Here is an 11350-nt window from a genome sequence, read left to right as displayed (position 1 = left end):
GATGGAATCCCAAAAGGAACGTGGCAATGCCGCTTATAGAGAGAAACGTTATCGTGATGCCATTAACGCTTACACGGCTGCTATCGAGCTTGACTTGACCAATGTGCGCATGGTAGCCACCCTGCGTGCCAACCAGGCTGCTGCAAAAATGGAGCTAAAAGAATATTCAAGCGCTTTGCTTGATTGCGAGTTTGCTATTCAGAATGGCGTAAACAGTGCCAAACTCTACGCGCGACGTGCGCGCATTCACGAGGCGCTAAATAATTACGATGACGCTTTAAGGGATATTCAGAAAGCATCGGAAATGGATGGTTCATATCAGAGAGAGTTTCAACGCACTAAAGCGAGCTCAAAGAAGGCAATGCGCAAGGATTATTATAAAATTCTTGACCTACCGCCCAACGAGAGCGATGATGCTCAGATTAAACGGGCGTATAAGAAAGCATGCCTACGGTGGCATCCAGATAAATGGGCCAATGCTGGTCCGGAAGAAAAAACACACGCCGAAAAGATGTTCAAGGATGTGGGTGAGGCCTTCTCCATCCTCTCGGACGCAAAGAAAAAACGCATGTACGACAATGGGATGATTGACAACGCGGTTGAGGGGGCTGGTGAGTCTGGCTTTTCAGGGTTTCCGGGGCAAGATGAAGCCTTAATGGAGATGATGAACAGAATGTTTTTTACTGGTGGAGGCATGTCGGGGGGATTTGGATTTAACGGCTTCCCCCAGGGTCGTCGTCAGCAGTATCAGCAGAGCTACACATTTCAGTTTTTCTAGTTCTGTGCAAATTGGTTGTTGTCTTTTTTTCTTTTTCCATTTGCCTTTATTTGGATGGCGGATGAATCTAACGTGGATTTCATGCACTTACAGTAGCACACACACACACACACACACACACACACTCACGCATCCAGAGACCCACAGAAATTTTTTATTTGTACCCTCAACTTTTTATTTTGGGTGTTGATGCGCAAGCGTTGCTGTCACCACACCAATTGTGATGATGGTGATTCCGGTGTTCCTGGCGTGGGGATGCAAATATATTATATTATTTGTTACGTGATGCCTTCTTTATGTGAAACTCACTAGGTGCCGGCTTAAAGCGTTATGAATACGATGTTTAATGCACTGCTGCTAAAGTAATTGTAATCATTATGGAAGACCACAATCCTTTTCATTCTCTTTTTTTTTGTGTGTGATTACCTTCTCCGCTATTGCTGTTGTATGGCGCGTGGTAAGTGATCATTTTGCCCTTTGATCACGATTTGTTTTTTGCTGGAAGGCATACAAACCCACACCTTCCAAACTTGCGATTTCTTGTTGACGTACCGTCTTCTTTCATTGCAGTCTTTAAGCGGAATTATAGGGACCGTAGAACGCAAAACTTTTCAAAAACTGAGAAACAATTTTCTTATTTTTCACTGCCACGCACACACGGAGGGTATAGGGTTTGTACACACCAGAATAGGCATTTATTGTGGCGACATTATTATTATTATTATTATTGCTGTTTCAGAAGGGAAAGAAGGTGATGCCTCCTCGTTTTCGCATTTGTCCCATTTGTCAACAGGGCTTTGGCACGGCCTCTCTCCCCATCCACATCCCACAGTGCTACGAAAAGGCATTGAAGCGCTGGCGTCTCAATCCTGTTGGGCCGATGCCGGTCATGCCCTCTTTGGAGCCGGCATCCAGCAGGGGCCGGAGAACGAGCACTGGGAGTTCGGCGTGTGACAACGGCGTGACTGACGCAAGGCCATTGCGGAGGCAGGAAGGGTTTGCGGGTGCCCCGGAATACTCTGAAGGGAATATGAATTTACACCCGTGCTCACGTTGCGGCCGAAGGTTTTTATTTGATCGTATTGCCTACCATGAGAGTGTATGCAAGGGCAATGTAAAACGTAAGGTTTTTGACAGTAGCAAGCAACGCACTGTTGCTGACGATGATGGCGGCATTGGTGGTGGATTTGGATATTCGCACGGGAAGAAAGGCAAGCGTTTAAAATCCTTGACCGGCGGATTTCCGGCGTCTGGTGGTATACCGAAGACACGGTGGCGTGAGCAGCATCGTGAATTTATGGAAGCCATACGTGCAGCACGAGGTGCAGCGGGCGCTAGCCGGGCAATGTGGGGGGGAACCGTTGCGAAGTCGCAACGTGTCCCGGTAGAGAGCCGACAACGTGCACCACCTGCTGTCGTGAGGCATCAAAAAGGGATGCAGATGCGTCAGCAGCGGACAATGCAACCGATCGAGGTTCCCAATTTTAGGCAACCACTGGCTGGCCGAAGAGCGCCGCCTAGAAGAAGTCATGGAAGTGCCTTTGGCGGCGGCGGGGAACGTTTCGCTGGGGGCGGCGGCCTGGGTGGTGGCGGTGGTAAAATAATCAACGATAATACAACGAGTCTGGGAATGCTCCAGGCTTTTGGTCGAGCCTAGATCAACTAGCGTCTCTCGTGCTTCTCTGAGTGTTATTTTTGAATTTTAGTCTACCAGTCAAAAGCAACCAAACATCATGTAGAGATGATTATATGTATACCCATCTTTTTCAATACGTATGCGTGCATGCACATTTGCTCCATGCGTTTCCCCACTTTTTTACCCTTCCTTTTTTTTCCTGATAAATAGCTGAATTTTTTTTTTTTTTTTTTATCTGGGGGAATTTTCTTTTTTTTTTTTGTAGTGGAAAATTGTGGGATAAATATGGATGGAGATGAGGGCTGTTGAACGTTTATTTCCCCGGGCGGAATACTTTACTGTTTACTGTTTCCGTGGCTTCTCTTTGGCGGATTATAAAATGGGCGTGACGGGGCCTCGGGAAGGTGGTGGGGGCTTTGGGCTTTCCATTCCGCCCACTCCCTTTGGGCCCGGCGGAGCCTCCCATTCGTCAGCGACGCGCGGGTATCCCGGCTTCATGTTCATTTGAACGAGGCGAGCTTTTTTTTTGTTTTTTTCTTTGAAGTCACACCGGCCGCTGATGCATTGTTCACTTTGTGTGGGCTGTTTCTGTTCCCGTGATTTCCTTTGTATTTTATTTGATTATCTATATATTTTTTATTGTTGGTTGGACGGCGTTCAAAAAAAAAAAAGAAAAAAAAAAAAAGAAAAAAAAAAGAAAATAAAATATTTACATGTATATGTATATACATGTATATATGGATATGTATTCATTCTTAGCATTACGAAGGGGAAATTTGCTGATTTTTGTACCCTTTTCCCTGTGGAGGACTTTCTGCCCCCTTTGCGCCCTTTTTTTTTTTTTTTTTCTCTCTGACAAAAGGTTGGGATATTGTTTTTATCCTGTGATGTTTCTTTCCTTTCTTTTTTTCTTTTTTTCATTATTTATTTATTTTTCTCGATCAGTGTGTGTGTGTGTGACTTGTGAGGAAGAAAATTTTTTTGAGCGGATTTTCAAGAATAAAATATGAGCAAATTTTGTACTTATTTCTCATTGTTGTCTCTCTCTCATGTTTATTTTGTTTATTTATGTTTTCATTGTTTACGGTTCTTTATTTTTCTCTATTTTTCTTTCTCTCTCTCTCTCTCTCACTCCATATTTTCACACACGTATGAATGAACGGATGTGGAGCTGTATTCAAAACACATTTTGGGGGATATTGCTTGTAAACGACATCTACTTGTGGGATTATATCCATTTATGTATGTATACATGAAATATAATTCTCTTATTTACTTTTTTTTTTTAATTTGTTATTTAATTCTGCGTGTTGTTGTTTCACAGGAATATTAAAAATTATTCAGGTATTCACTAGACATGTTGCGCAGGTCCACAGTTTTTCTTTTGGGTGCGTCCCGCATGCTCTTTTCGGGGGGAGGCTCGGGCCCTACACCGTATCAAGACAAGGCGTACCCCGTACAGCCTCACAGCCTGAATGAGCTTCAACAGCCACCAGATACATGGCGTAAAAGTCCATTTATGAGCAAGTTGATGGATCAATCTCTTCCAGTCTACGACGATGTTGTCACGGGTTCCGGCCGTCTTTATTGGCAGGAGCCTGCCAAGGTCTGGCACTTCTTTGAGGCGGATGACACTCTTATTCTGGAGGAGCATGACCGTGAGGAGTGGAACGAACGTCCATATGTTGCAGTAAACCACCTCTACGAGCCACCAGTTGGCAGCGAGGAGCGGCCTATACGCATTGAAGCTGTAGGCAACCCTGGCGATCAGCAAATTGTGTTGTGCTTTGGTAACTGCGCCCCTCATGTACCGCAGTCTAATTACTACATGATGATGAAGGGCTATACCAAGAACAAGTGCCCCATGTGCCAACAGTGGTTTTATATTCACAACCGCCCATGGTTGGTGATGCACCCGGATTGGACAGATGAGCCCGCCGCGGATGAGGGCCCCGCATACACTTTTGCCGAGATTGAGGCCGAATTTGACCGTGACTTCCACGAGTTTGCTGTCTACCTGAACGCTGAGTAGGCAAATTTTAGGATATTATTGTTTTAATAAGGGTTTGATCTGTATTTTGCGGTTATGGAAGGAAAAAAAAAGGGGGATTATGTGAGGGAAGCAGTGAGTGACTTTCTGTTCATGGGAATAATTGTATTCTCTGTGTGTGATAATCGGAGAGAGAGGGAGATAGAGAGATAGAGGAAGGAGAAGAGAGGAATAAAGGGTGAGAGAGTACTCGATAGTAGGTAGTGTCTCTTCTGGAGGAGCTTTTATTCCTATGGGGGGTTTGCCGTTTATTTCTAGGAGAAAAAGGGAGATGTTGAAACTTTTGATTCTATGGTATCTTTGCTTTTCTTCACTTTGCCGTGAGGGCGGAGTCGACGTGTGGTATGTGGTACGGAACTAGGACTACCGATTTGTGTGATTGTCCCCTTTTCTTCCCTACACACTCTCTTTGCATGCATCGATTTGTCATCACAAGCGAAAGCCATGTCACTTTACCAGGGGAAGACAATATTGGCCCCGATGGTGCGTGTTGGGAACGTGGGGTTTCGCGTTTTCTGCGCGGCGCAGGGGGCGGATGTTGTGTTTACGGAGGAGGTTGTGGCAGCCAAGCTGGCACGTTGCCATCGCGAGGTTCGTGTGCACAATGACGCCGCGGGTCCCATGATTGAATTTGTGGCTTACGAGCTCTTTAAGAACCAGTACAAGCGAAGCGTTGTGTTCACCACACCGGCACGTGACATGACGAGTCGAAGCGGCGAGGGTGCACCAGTAGTTTTACAGCTCGGCGTGTCAGACGCGGCCGTGGGGGTTGCGGCGGCGTTGTTGTGCTGTGAGGATGTGGATGGCATAGATGTCAATATGGGATGCCCCAAAAAGTTTAGTGTTGATAATGGAATGGGAGCCGCACTAATGCGGGACACATCCAAGGCGGCGTCTATCCTTTTTGCCCTGGACGATGCCCTAAACGCTCCTGATAAGTTGGCGGCCCGTGGTCGCCGGGTGCCACTGAGTTTTAAAACTCGACTTCTGGAAACAGCGGAGGCAACGGCAGACATGCTGATTTCCATTATGGAGAAGGTGGGCGCCAATCGCGTCAATGCAATTACTCTGCACGCCCGTACGGTGAATCAGGTAGCAGAAGATTCACCGCATTATGATCGCGCGGCGGAGGCTGTGAGACGACTTCGCAGTCATCCATTATTCAAAGAAATGTGTTTTGTTCTTAACGGGTCTGTGAGGTCTCGCGATGACGGTGCAGTTAAAATGGCACAATTTGGGTTTGATGCGGTTATGATTGCACGCCACGCGATGTGGGATATGTCTGTGTTTTCTCGACACGTTTCTTCTGCGGGGAGACGCAGCAGTTTGAGTAGTGAAGATGCTGAGGCGCCGTTGGCGTCTACGTCATGGATGGATCTGTACAGGGCGTTGCTGCGGACCCACGCGAAGTACTGCACACCCTTTACGTACGTCAAGTATCATCTTACCCGCTCCATTCCGTGCATCCCTGCGTTGAGGCACTTGATGACTGCTGTCCAGCAAGAAGCCACCTGTTATGAGGATTTGGCGAAGATCTTTGCGTTACCTTTGGAGGAACAGGAGTCAATGCGTGGTGTTGCGGCTGTGGAGATGGTTGCGTGTATCCCCAATAGGGAATTTACATTGGGTGTAGTGTCTTCCAACGCCATTAAACACAATGATGCGGCAAGAAGCGGGCAAGTTCGAAGTGAAGAAAGCGCTGCAACTCCAGCTGCCAAGAAACCGAGGGGGGAATGACAATGGTGGGAGAAGTACGTCTTATTCCTGGAAGCATTTGTTTGCGAATTCGCTGGACTGCATTCTTGGCTGGCTGATGACTAGTTGTGTATTGTGCCTCTTGTGTATGATTGTTTTATGCTTTTTATTTTTATTTTTTCCGGTTTTGCGTTTTTTTTTTTTTCTTATTTGCCTTTATTTTTATTTTTATTTTATTTTTCCTGTGATCCTTCGTCAGCCGATGTCTCTCGCCACGCGAGCTCGTTTCAACTGCATCGAACAGGCGTGGGCATACATTGATCGGATCCTGGATGGGCCGGACGGTCTTAAAGTTTTGCTGTGCGATGATGCAACCCGCAATATTTTGTCTGTAGTGTATTCGCAACATCAGCTTCTTCAGCACAATGTGGTGCTTGTGGACATGCTAAGTAATCGGGAGCATTACCCGATGAAGCACCTTCATTGTATCATCTTTTGCCGACCATCACCGTCCTCGTTGGCCTGCGTCTATCAAGAGCTGGCGGAGGGTAACTTTGCCTCCTATTCACTCTGTTTTTCGTACCTTTTGGAATCGAATATTGTGCAATCTTTGGCAAATGCCGATCTTTTGAATCTGACAACGGCTGTTAATGAGATTTATTTAGACACTGTGCCGCTCACAGAGTACGTGAATATTGCGCAGCTAAAGCCCACAGCGCTCCGCTCTGCTGTTGCTCCCACTGTGAACCCCATCACATATTCACAATGGAGTACCACGTCATTTGATCGCATGACGGAGGCTATTGTAGGTCTATTGCTCATGACAAATCGTCGTCCGGCCATCCGTTATCGTGGAAAGAACAAAGTCACAGAGAAGCTGGCAAAACTTGTGGCAGGAAAGATGACAACTGTGCATCAAAATTTTCCTGACCTCAAGGCAAAGGACTCGGTCCTGTTGATATTGGACAGGATGGACGACCCTGTTACCGCTCTCGTCATACCATGGACCTACGAGGCGATGATACATGAAATTATCGGGTTTCAATGTGGAAACGAAGTTACCATTGATGACCCTGATGCCAAACCCGAGGAGCGTGTGCACATTCTCACGGCGCACGCCGATCCATTTTTTGCCCAGCATCGCTACAGTGATTATGGACAGGTGTGTATTGCGGTGAGTGAGTTGGTGAAGGCCTACAAGGCTTTGAATAATTTTGACAGGAATAGTGTGTCTTTGGACGAGATTAAAAACTTCATTAGTCGCTTTCCCGAGGCACGCAAGCAGTCTGTGCAGGTGACACGACACTGTGGAATTGCAAGTCAATTGGTAACAGAAGTAAATGGACGTAATTTGACGCATTTGTCCGTCTTGGAGCAGGAAATGCTCGCCTCCAGCAACGTGACGGAACACTCTAGGCAGATGATGGATGTTGTGCAGGATCCAAAGACGGACATTGACGACGCCCTGCGCATGGTTATGCTCTACGCATTACGCTACGAAAAGGTCGGTGGGAATAATATTGCACAATTGAAGGAAATGTTACTGAAACGCAACTGCCCGATGGAAAGAATATCACTTATTGATCGCTTGTTGGAGTACGGCGGTGCAGATAAACGGCTGCACGAACTGTTCCGTACGTCCACGGGGCACATTCTGAAGATTGTTGCCAAGACAGTGGGCCAATTTGGAAAAGACATTCAAAACGTCTTGACACAGCACGTTCCTCTCATGAAGAAAGTTATCAATAGGGTCTACAATGGCACACTGTCGGAGCAAAAGTACCCGGTGCAGGAGGTGGTGGGTTCCCCCATTTCAGCTTCCGCAGTGCCCACTATTCGTGCGAAGGATATTATTATTGTGATGGTGGGTGGTGTCACATACTCAGAGGCGATGCTTCTGTACCAAATTAATCAAGGCCAAGTGTCCAACAACGTGGAGTCGTTGATGAATTTGGGGAAAAATGTGACACGTCTTGTGAGCGGGGATTCGACTGCTAAAAGTGCGTCGGGTGAGCCATACACGGAGAAGATCGAGGCACGTGTCACGCTGCTCTCTACCAGCATGATTGATTCCAAGGATTTTATCCACTCATTGCCGTCATAAGCTTCAATGACATGCGCTGGAGGGGGTTTCCTCATATTGGGAGGGACACGAAATGCACTTTTTTTTTAAAGTAGTTGGTTGCCCCTTACTGTTTCTCTGAGTGCTTGTTGGAGGTGTGTGAAACCCGTTTTTCCCTCCCCTTTCTGTTTTATTTTTTTCATTTCCTTTGGAGTTGTGGGGTTTGTCTGTGGAGAAAATGGGCGAGCAACGGAGTGGGAACGGGAGCCGTTGAGGAAGAAGGACGGGTGAAAGTGTTCCTGGGAGTGGCTGCTCATTCCGTTTTTTACGACTCACGGGCAGATGAGTGAAAGTGGAATAGACCGGCGGTGATGGTGGTGGTTGGGAAATGAACTGAACGAGCACGCGGCTTTTTTCAAAGAAAATTTTTTTTGTCTTTCTTTCTCCCCTTTTCTCTATGGGTTCATTTTCCTTATGTAATTGCTTGATTTTTTGTTTTTCTTTTTTTTTCTCTTTTTTTCTGTCTTTTTTCTGTCTTTTTTCCACAAAAAATGGCCGGGTGTGTGTGTGTTTGTGCTGAGAGGCTGTTTTTTGGCTTTTTGTGTTGCTTTTTCCCCTCCCCTGCCTAGAAGCTGCCGCCCCTCTCTTCTCTGTTCGCATGTCGGCAGCGTTTCCGACCGGAGTACCGAACCTCTTCACCACCCCGTTGGCGGCGTTTCCGGCCAGAAACTTATTTCACTCTACCGAGCGACCGGTGGAGAGCGGCAACGCTTTCACGCAGGAGGATAGACTTATGCTGCAGTTATTGTACCAGCAGCAACAGGCTATACAGATTCAGCTCCAGTCTATGGCGTTGTCAATGCAGCAACTTCATTTGACGCTAGCCGGACTGTCCAAAGTGCCCGCGGCGATGGGGGCCTATGGTAGTACCGTTAATGACACAGTCCCGTCGTCAAATCCCCCAAACTTTGTTCCAATGGCGGCGCAGTCATCTTTTAATGATACTGCGGATAAAACGAAGGCGTCATCACGGGAAGCTGTAAAAGGTCCAAGGGTGAGCGGTGAAGCTGTCGAAATCCAATCGACAAATGCGTCACGCGCGAAGGAGGCCTCGCGTTCTTGCACGCCTCCACAAGAAGATTTAGATGTCTCACGCCCTAGTGCAGTGAACCGATCCATGGAGTCTGCGGCTCCGTGGGACCCGTCAGCCGGATCGCGCCATAGCAGTGCTCTTCGCATGACTCGTGCAGAGAACCCACTTTTGTCTTCCCTGCGAGGCAAGCTACCTACTCCAAATCATTCCGCTGCTGGGTCCGTTTCGGTAGGAACGGGGTATAGTGCGAGTGCGAACGTCAGTGCATCTCTAGAGGAATCAAAACCTTCGGTTCGTCCCACCATTCATCCCACCTCTTCTTCTTCCCTCCATGCTGATCCTGATAGCAGGAATGTGTCAGCATCTAGGCGCACCGTGTTGGCGAAACGCCAACAGCAGCAGCGTGTAGTTCTGGACAACCGTAAGGTGGAGCCACCGCGAAGATCGCATTCTGGTGCCGAGACCACAACGACAGGGAATAAACGGAAAGAGACATTTCACGATACGAAGGGCAGTAACTCTGCCAGTGATAAGAAAAATCGTCGGGTGAAGGAGGAGTATGGTGATACAAGCGCTTCTGCTGCGGGTTATGACTCACAGAGCGAAGGCTACGGGAGCTATGAGACGAGGCAGTACCTAAAAAGTGTGGGCATCATTTGATGCTTCACGTGATAGAAACAAAAGAGGAAGAAAAAGAGAAAAAAAAAAAAGCGCAACAACCGGAAGGGGGCGATTGAGGCTGAGGGTGATGTTGTAGGAGGGCCCTTAATAAGATGTGTGCTTTTTAGCGTCGTGGTTGTACTTTTTAGTTGTTGAACAAAAATAAAAATTGCAAAGAGGAGAGGAGAGGGGGGAAGAAAAAGAAGAAGAAGAAGAAGAAGAAGAAAAAAAAAAAAACAAACAAACAAACAAAAGACAACAAAAGAAAATCGAACAAAGGAATGTATTTGTATGATTTGTGTGGCATTTGTTTTCTCCTCATTTGATGTGTGTACGTTTATTGCCCTGCTGTGGCTTTGGCTGCATTTTGTACTCTCAGCTTTATTCCTCCCCCTCTTCCTGGTCATTGTCTTTTTATTATTATTATTATTATTATTTGGAAGCATCAAGAATAGAAGAGAAATTCCATTTTTGTATTTGTATTTTTATTTTTATTTTCCGTCTGTTTGTTGTTTCTTCTGCCCTTTTTAAAAGCCCCCTTTTTTTTTTTTTTTGCTGCCTTCATTTGTTTATTTGTTTTCTCATTTGTTACCCGCCTGCTTCATTTGTTTTGACACGTGAGGGCGGCACAATTTTTCTTATTTTTTTATTTTTTATTTTTGAAAGTCGTGTGCGAAGTGGCTGCCGTACCGCCGGGTGCACATTTGAACATAGAGCTCCGCGCATTCATTTTTTTTTTTGGTGTCTGTGATTGTTGCCGGCGCAAATGTGGCGGTGCTGCTCCACTTGTGAACGGCTGCGGCACGCCCTGTGGATGCGTTCGATGTCGACGCAGACATTTGTTGCGTCTGTGGAAAAGACACAACAACAGTTATCTGCTTCCGAGCGAAAGCAGGAGCTTGTCCTGCATGGCCGTCACCTCTTTGAATCCGAGACGCTCGATGACATCAAAACTGCCTGGACTCCAAGCGTAGCCGGGACGGTCTGCCACGCTGCGACGCAACTGCGCATATCCCCTACGAAGGGACAGCCGTTTGCCGCCGTGGTTGAGCGCAGCTTGTCTCGCGAGGCGGTGGAGGCGATGGATGCTCCATCCTTGGCGCGCATTGTTCATGCCTGTCTCGTTTTACGGTCTCCACATCTGTATGATATTTTATTTACTTACATCCGCGCCCTTATCAAACTGGCACCGACCTTGGACACTGTTTCATGTGCTGTGCTTCTTAACGCATACGGTCGAGCGCAAGTGCAGCATGAGGAACTGTATAAAGTCATTTGCGATCGTGCGGCAATTGTCATGAAGACCCGCGCACGTTTGTTGCGCATACAGCAAACGTTGCCCATGCACTGGCACGTGTTCATTTTTTTTCACAGAG

The 11350-nt window shown here is 47.0% G+C and overlaps 7 protein-coding genes across 7 annotated transcripts, besides 16 other annotated features; all 7 read left to right on the top strand.

Annotated features, from left to right (window-relative positions):
* Positions 1-778, top strand: Tc00.1047053504203.60 (DNA-J protein, putative; the record flags this gene model as incomplete). The annotated part of the gene is made up of 1 exon (XM_801611.1): positions 1-778. A coding segment is annotated over one exon (778 nt), but the record flags the coding sequence as incomplete, so codon positions are not given.
* Positions 1-11350: a sequence feature (heterozygous, Esmeraldo-like haplotype).
* Positions 875-910: a microsatellite.
* Positions 1487-1507: a microsatellite.
* Positions 1533-2435, top strand: Tc00.1047053504203.50 (hypothetical protein, conserved; the record flags this gene model as incomplete). The annotated part of the gene is made up of 1 exon (XM_801610.1): positions 1533-2435. One exon carries the CDS (start codon positions 1533-1535, stop codon positions 2433-2435), a length of 903 nt encoding a protein of 300 aa, XP_806703.1.
* Positions 2628-2649: a sequence feature (AT_rich).
* Positions 3074-3120: a microsatellite.
* Positions 3120-3163: a microsatellite.
* Positions 3305-3353: a sequence feature (GA-rich).
* Positions 3513-3548: a microsatellite.
* Positions 3683-3717: a sequence feature (AT_rich).
* On the top strand, positions 3772-4446 carry Tc00.1047053504203.40 (hypothetical protein, conserved; the record flags this gene model as incomplete). The annotated part of the gene is made up of 1 exon (XM_801609.1): positions 3772-4446. One exon carries the CDS (start codon positions 3772-3774, stop codon positions 4444-4446), a length of 675 nt encoding a protein of 224 aa, XP_806702.1.
* Positions 4593-4651: a sequence feature (CT-rich).
* Tc00.1047053504203.29 (tRNA-dihydrouridine synthase 2, putative) lies at positions 4909-6201 on the top strand (the record flags this gene model as incomplete). The annotated part of the gene is made up of 1 exon (XM_801613.1): positions 4909-6201. One exon carries the CDS (start codon positions 4909-4911, stop codon positions 6199-6201), a length of 1293 nt encoding a protein of 430 aa, XP_806706.1.
* Positions 6323-6400: a sequence feature (A-rich).
* Positions 6422-8263, top strand: Tc00.1047053504203.20 (sec1-like protein, putative; the record flags this gene model as incomplete). Its single annotated transcript, XM_801608.1, has 1 exon — positions 6422-8263. The coding sequence occupies one exon, from the start codon at positions 6422-6424 to the stop codon at positions 8261-8263; it is 1842 nt and encodes a 613-aa protein (XP_806701.1).
* Positions 8710-8763: a sequence feature (A-rich).
* Positions 8880-9974, top strand: Tc00.1047053504203.10 (hypothetical protein, conserved; the record flags this gene model as incomplete). Its single annotated transcript, XM_801607.1, has 1 exon — positions 8880-9974. The coding sequence occupies one exon, from the start codon at positions 8880-8882 to the stop codon at positions 9972-9974; it is 1095 nt and encodes a 364-aa protein (XP_806700.1).
* Positions 10168-10209: a microsatellite.
* Positions 10389-10411: a microsatellite.
* Positions 10445-10472: a microsatellite.
* Positions 10605-10635: a sequence feature (AT_rich).
* Tc00.1047053504203.4 (hypothetical protein, conserved) lies at positions 10741-11350 on the top strand (the record flags this gene model as incomplete). Its single annotated transcript, XM_801612.1, has 1 exon — positions 10741-11350. A coding segment is annotated over one exon (610 nt), but the record flags the coding sequence as incomplete, so codon positions are not given.

Source organism: Trypanosoma cruzi, genomic scaffold (assembly GCF_000209065.1).
Source record: "Trypanosoma cruzi strain CL Brener 1047053516705 genomic scaffold, whole genome shotgun sequence".
In the NCBI taxonomy this organism is placed as follows: domain Eukaryota; phylum Euglenozoa; class Kinetoplastea; order Trypanosomatida; family Trypanosomatidae; genus Trypanosoma; species Trypanosoma cruzi.
The sequence above is the reverse complement of the archived record's forward strand: the minus strand, read 5'-3'. Positions and strand labels throughout refer to the sequence as shown.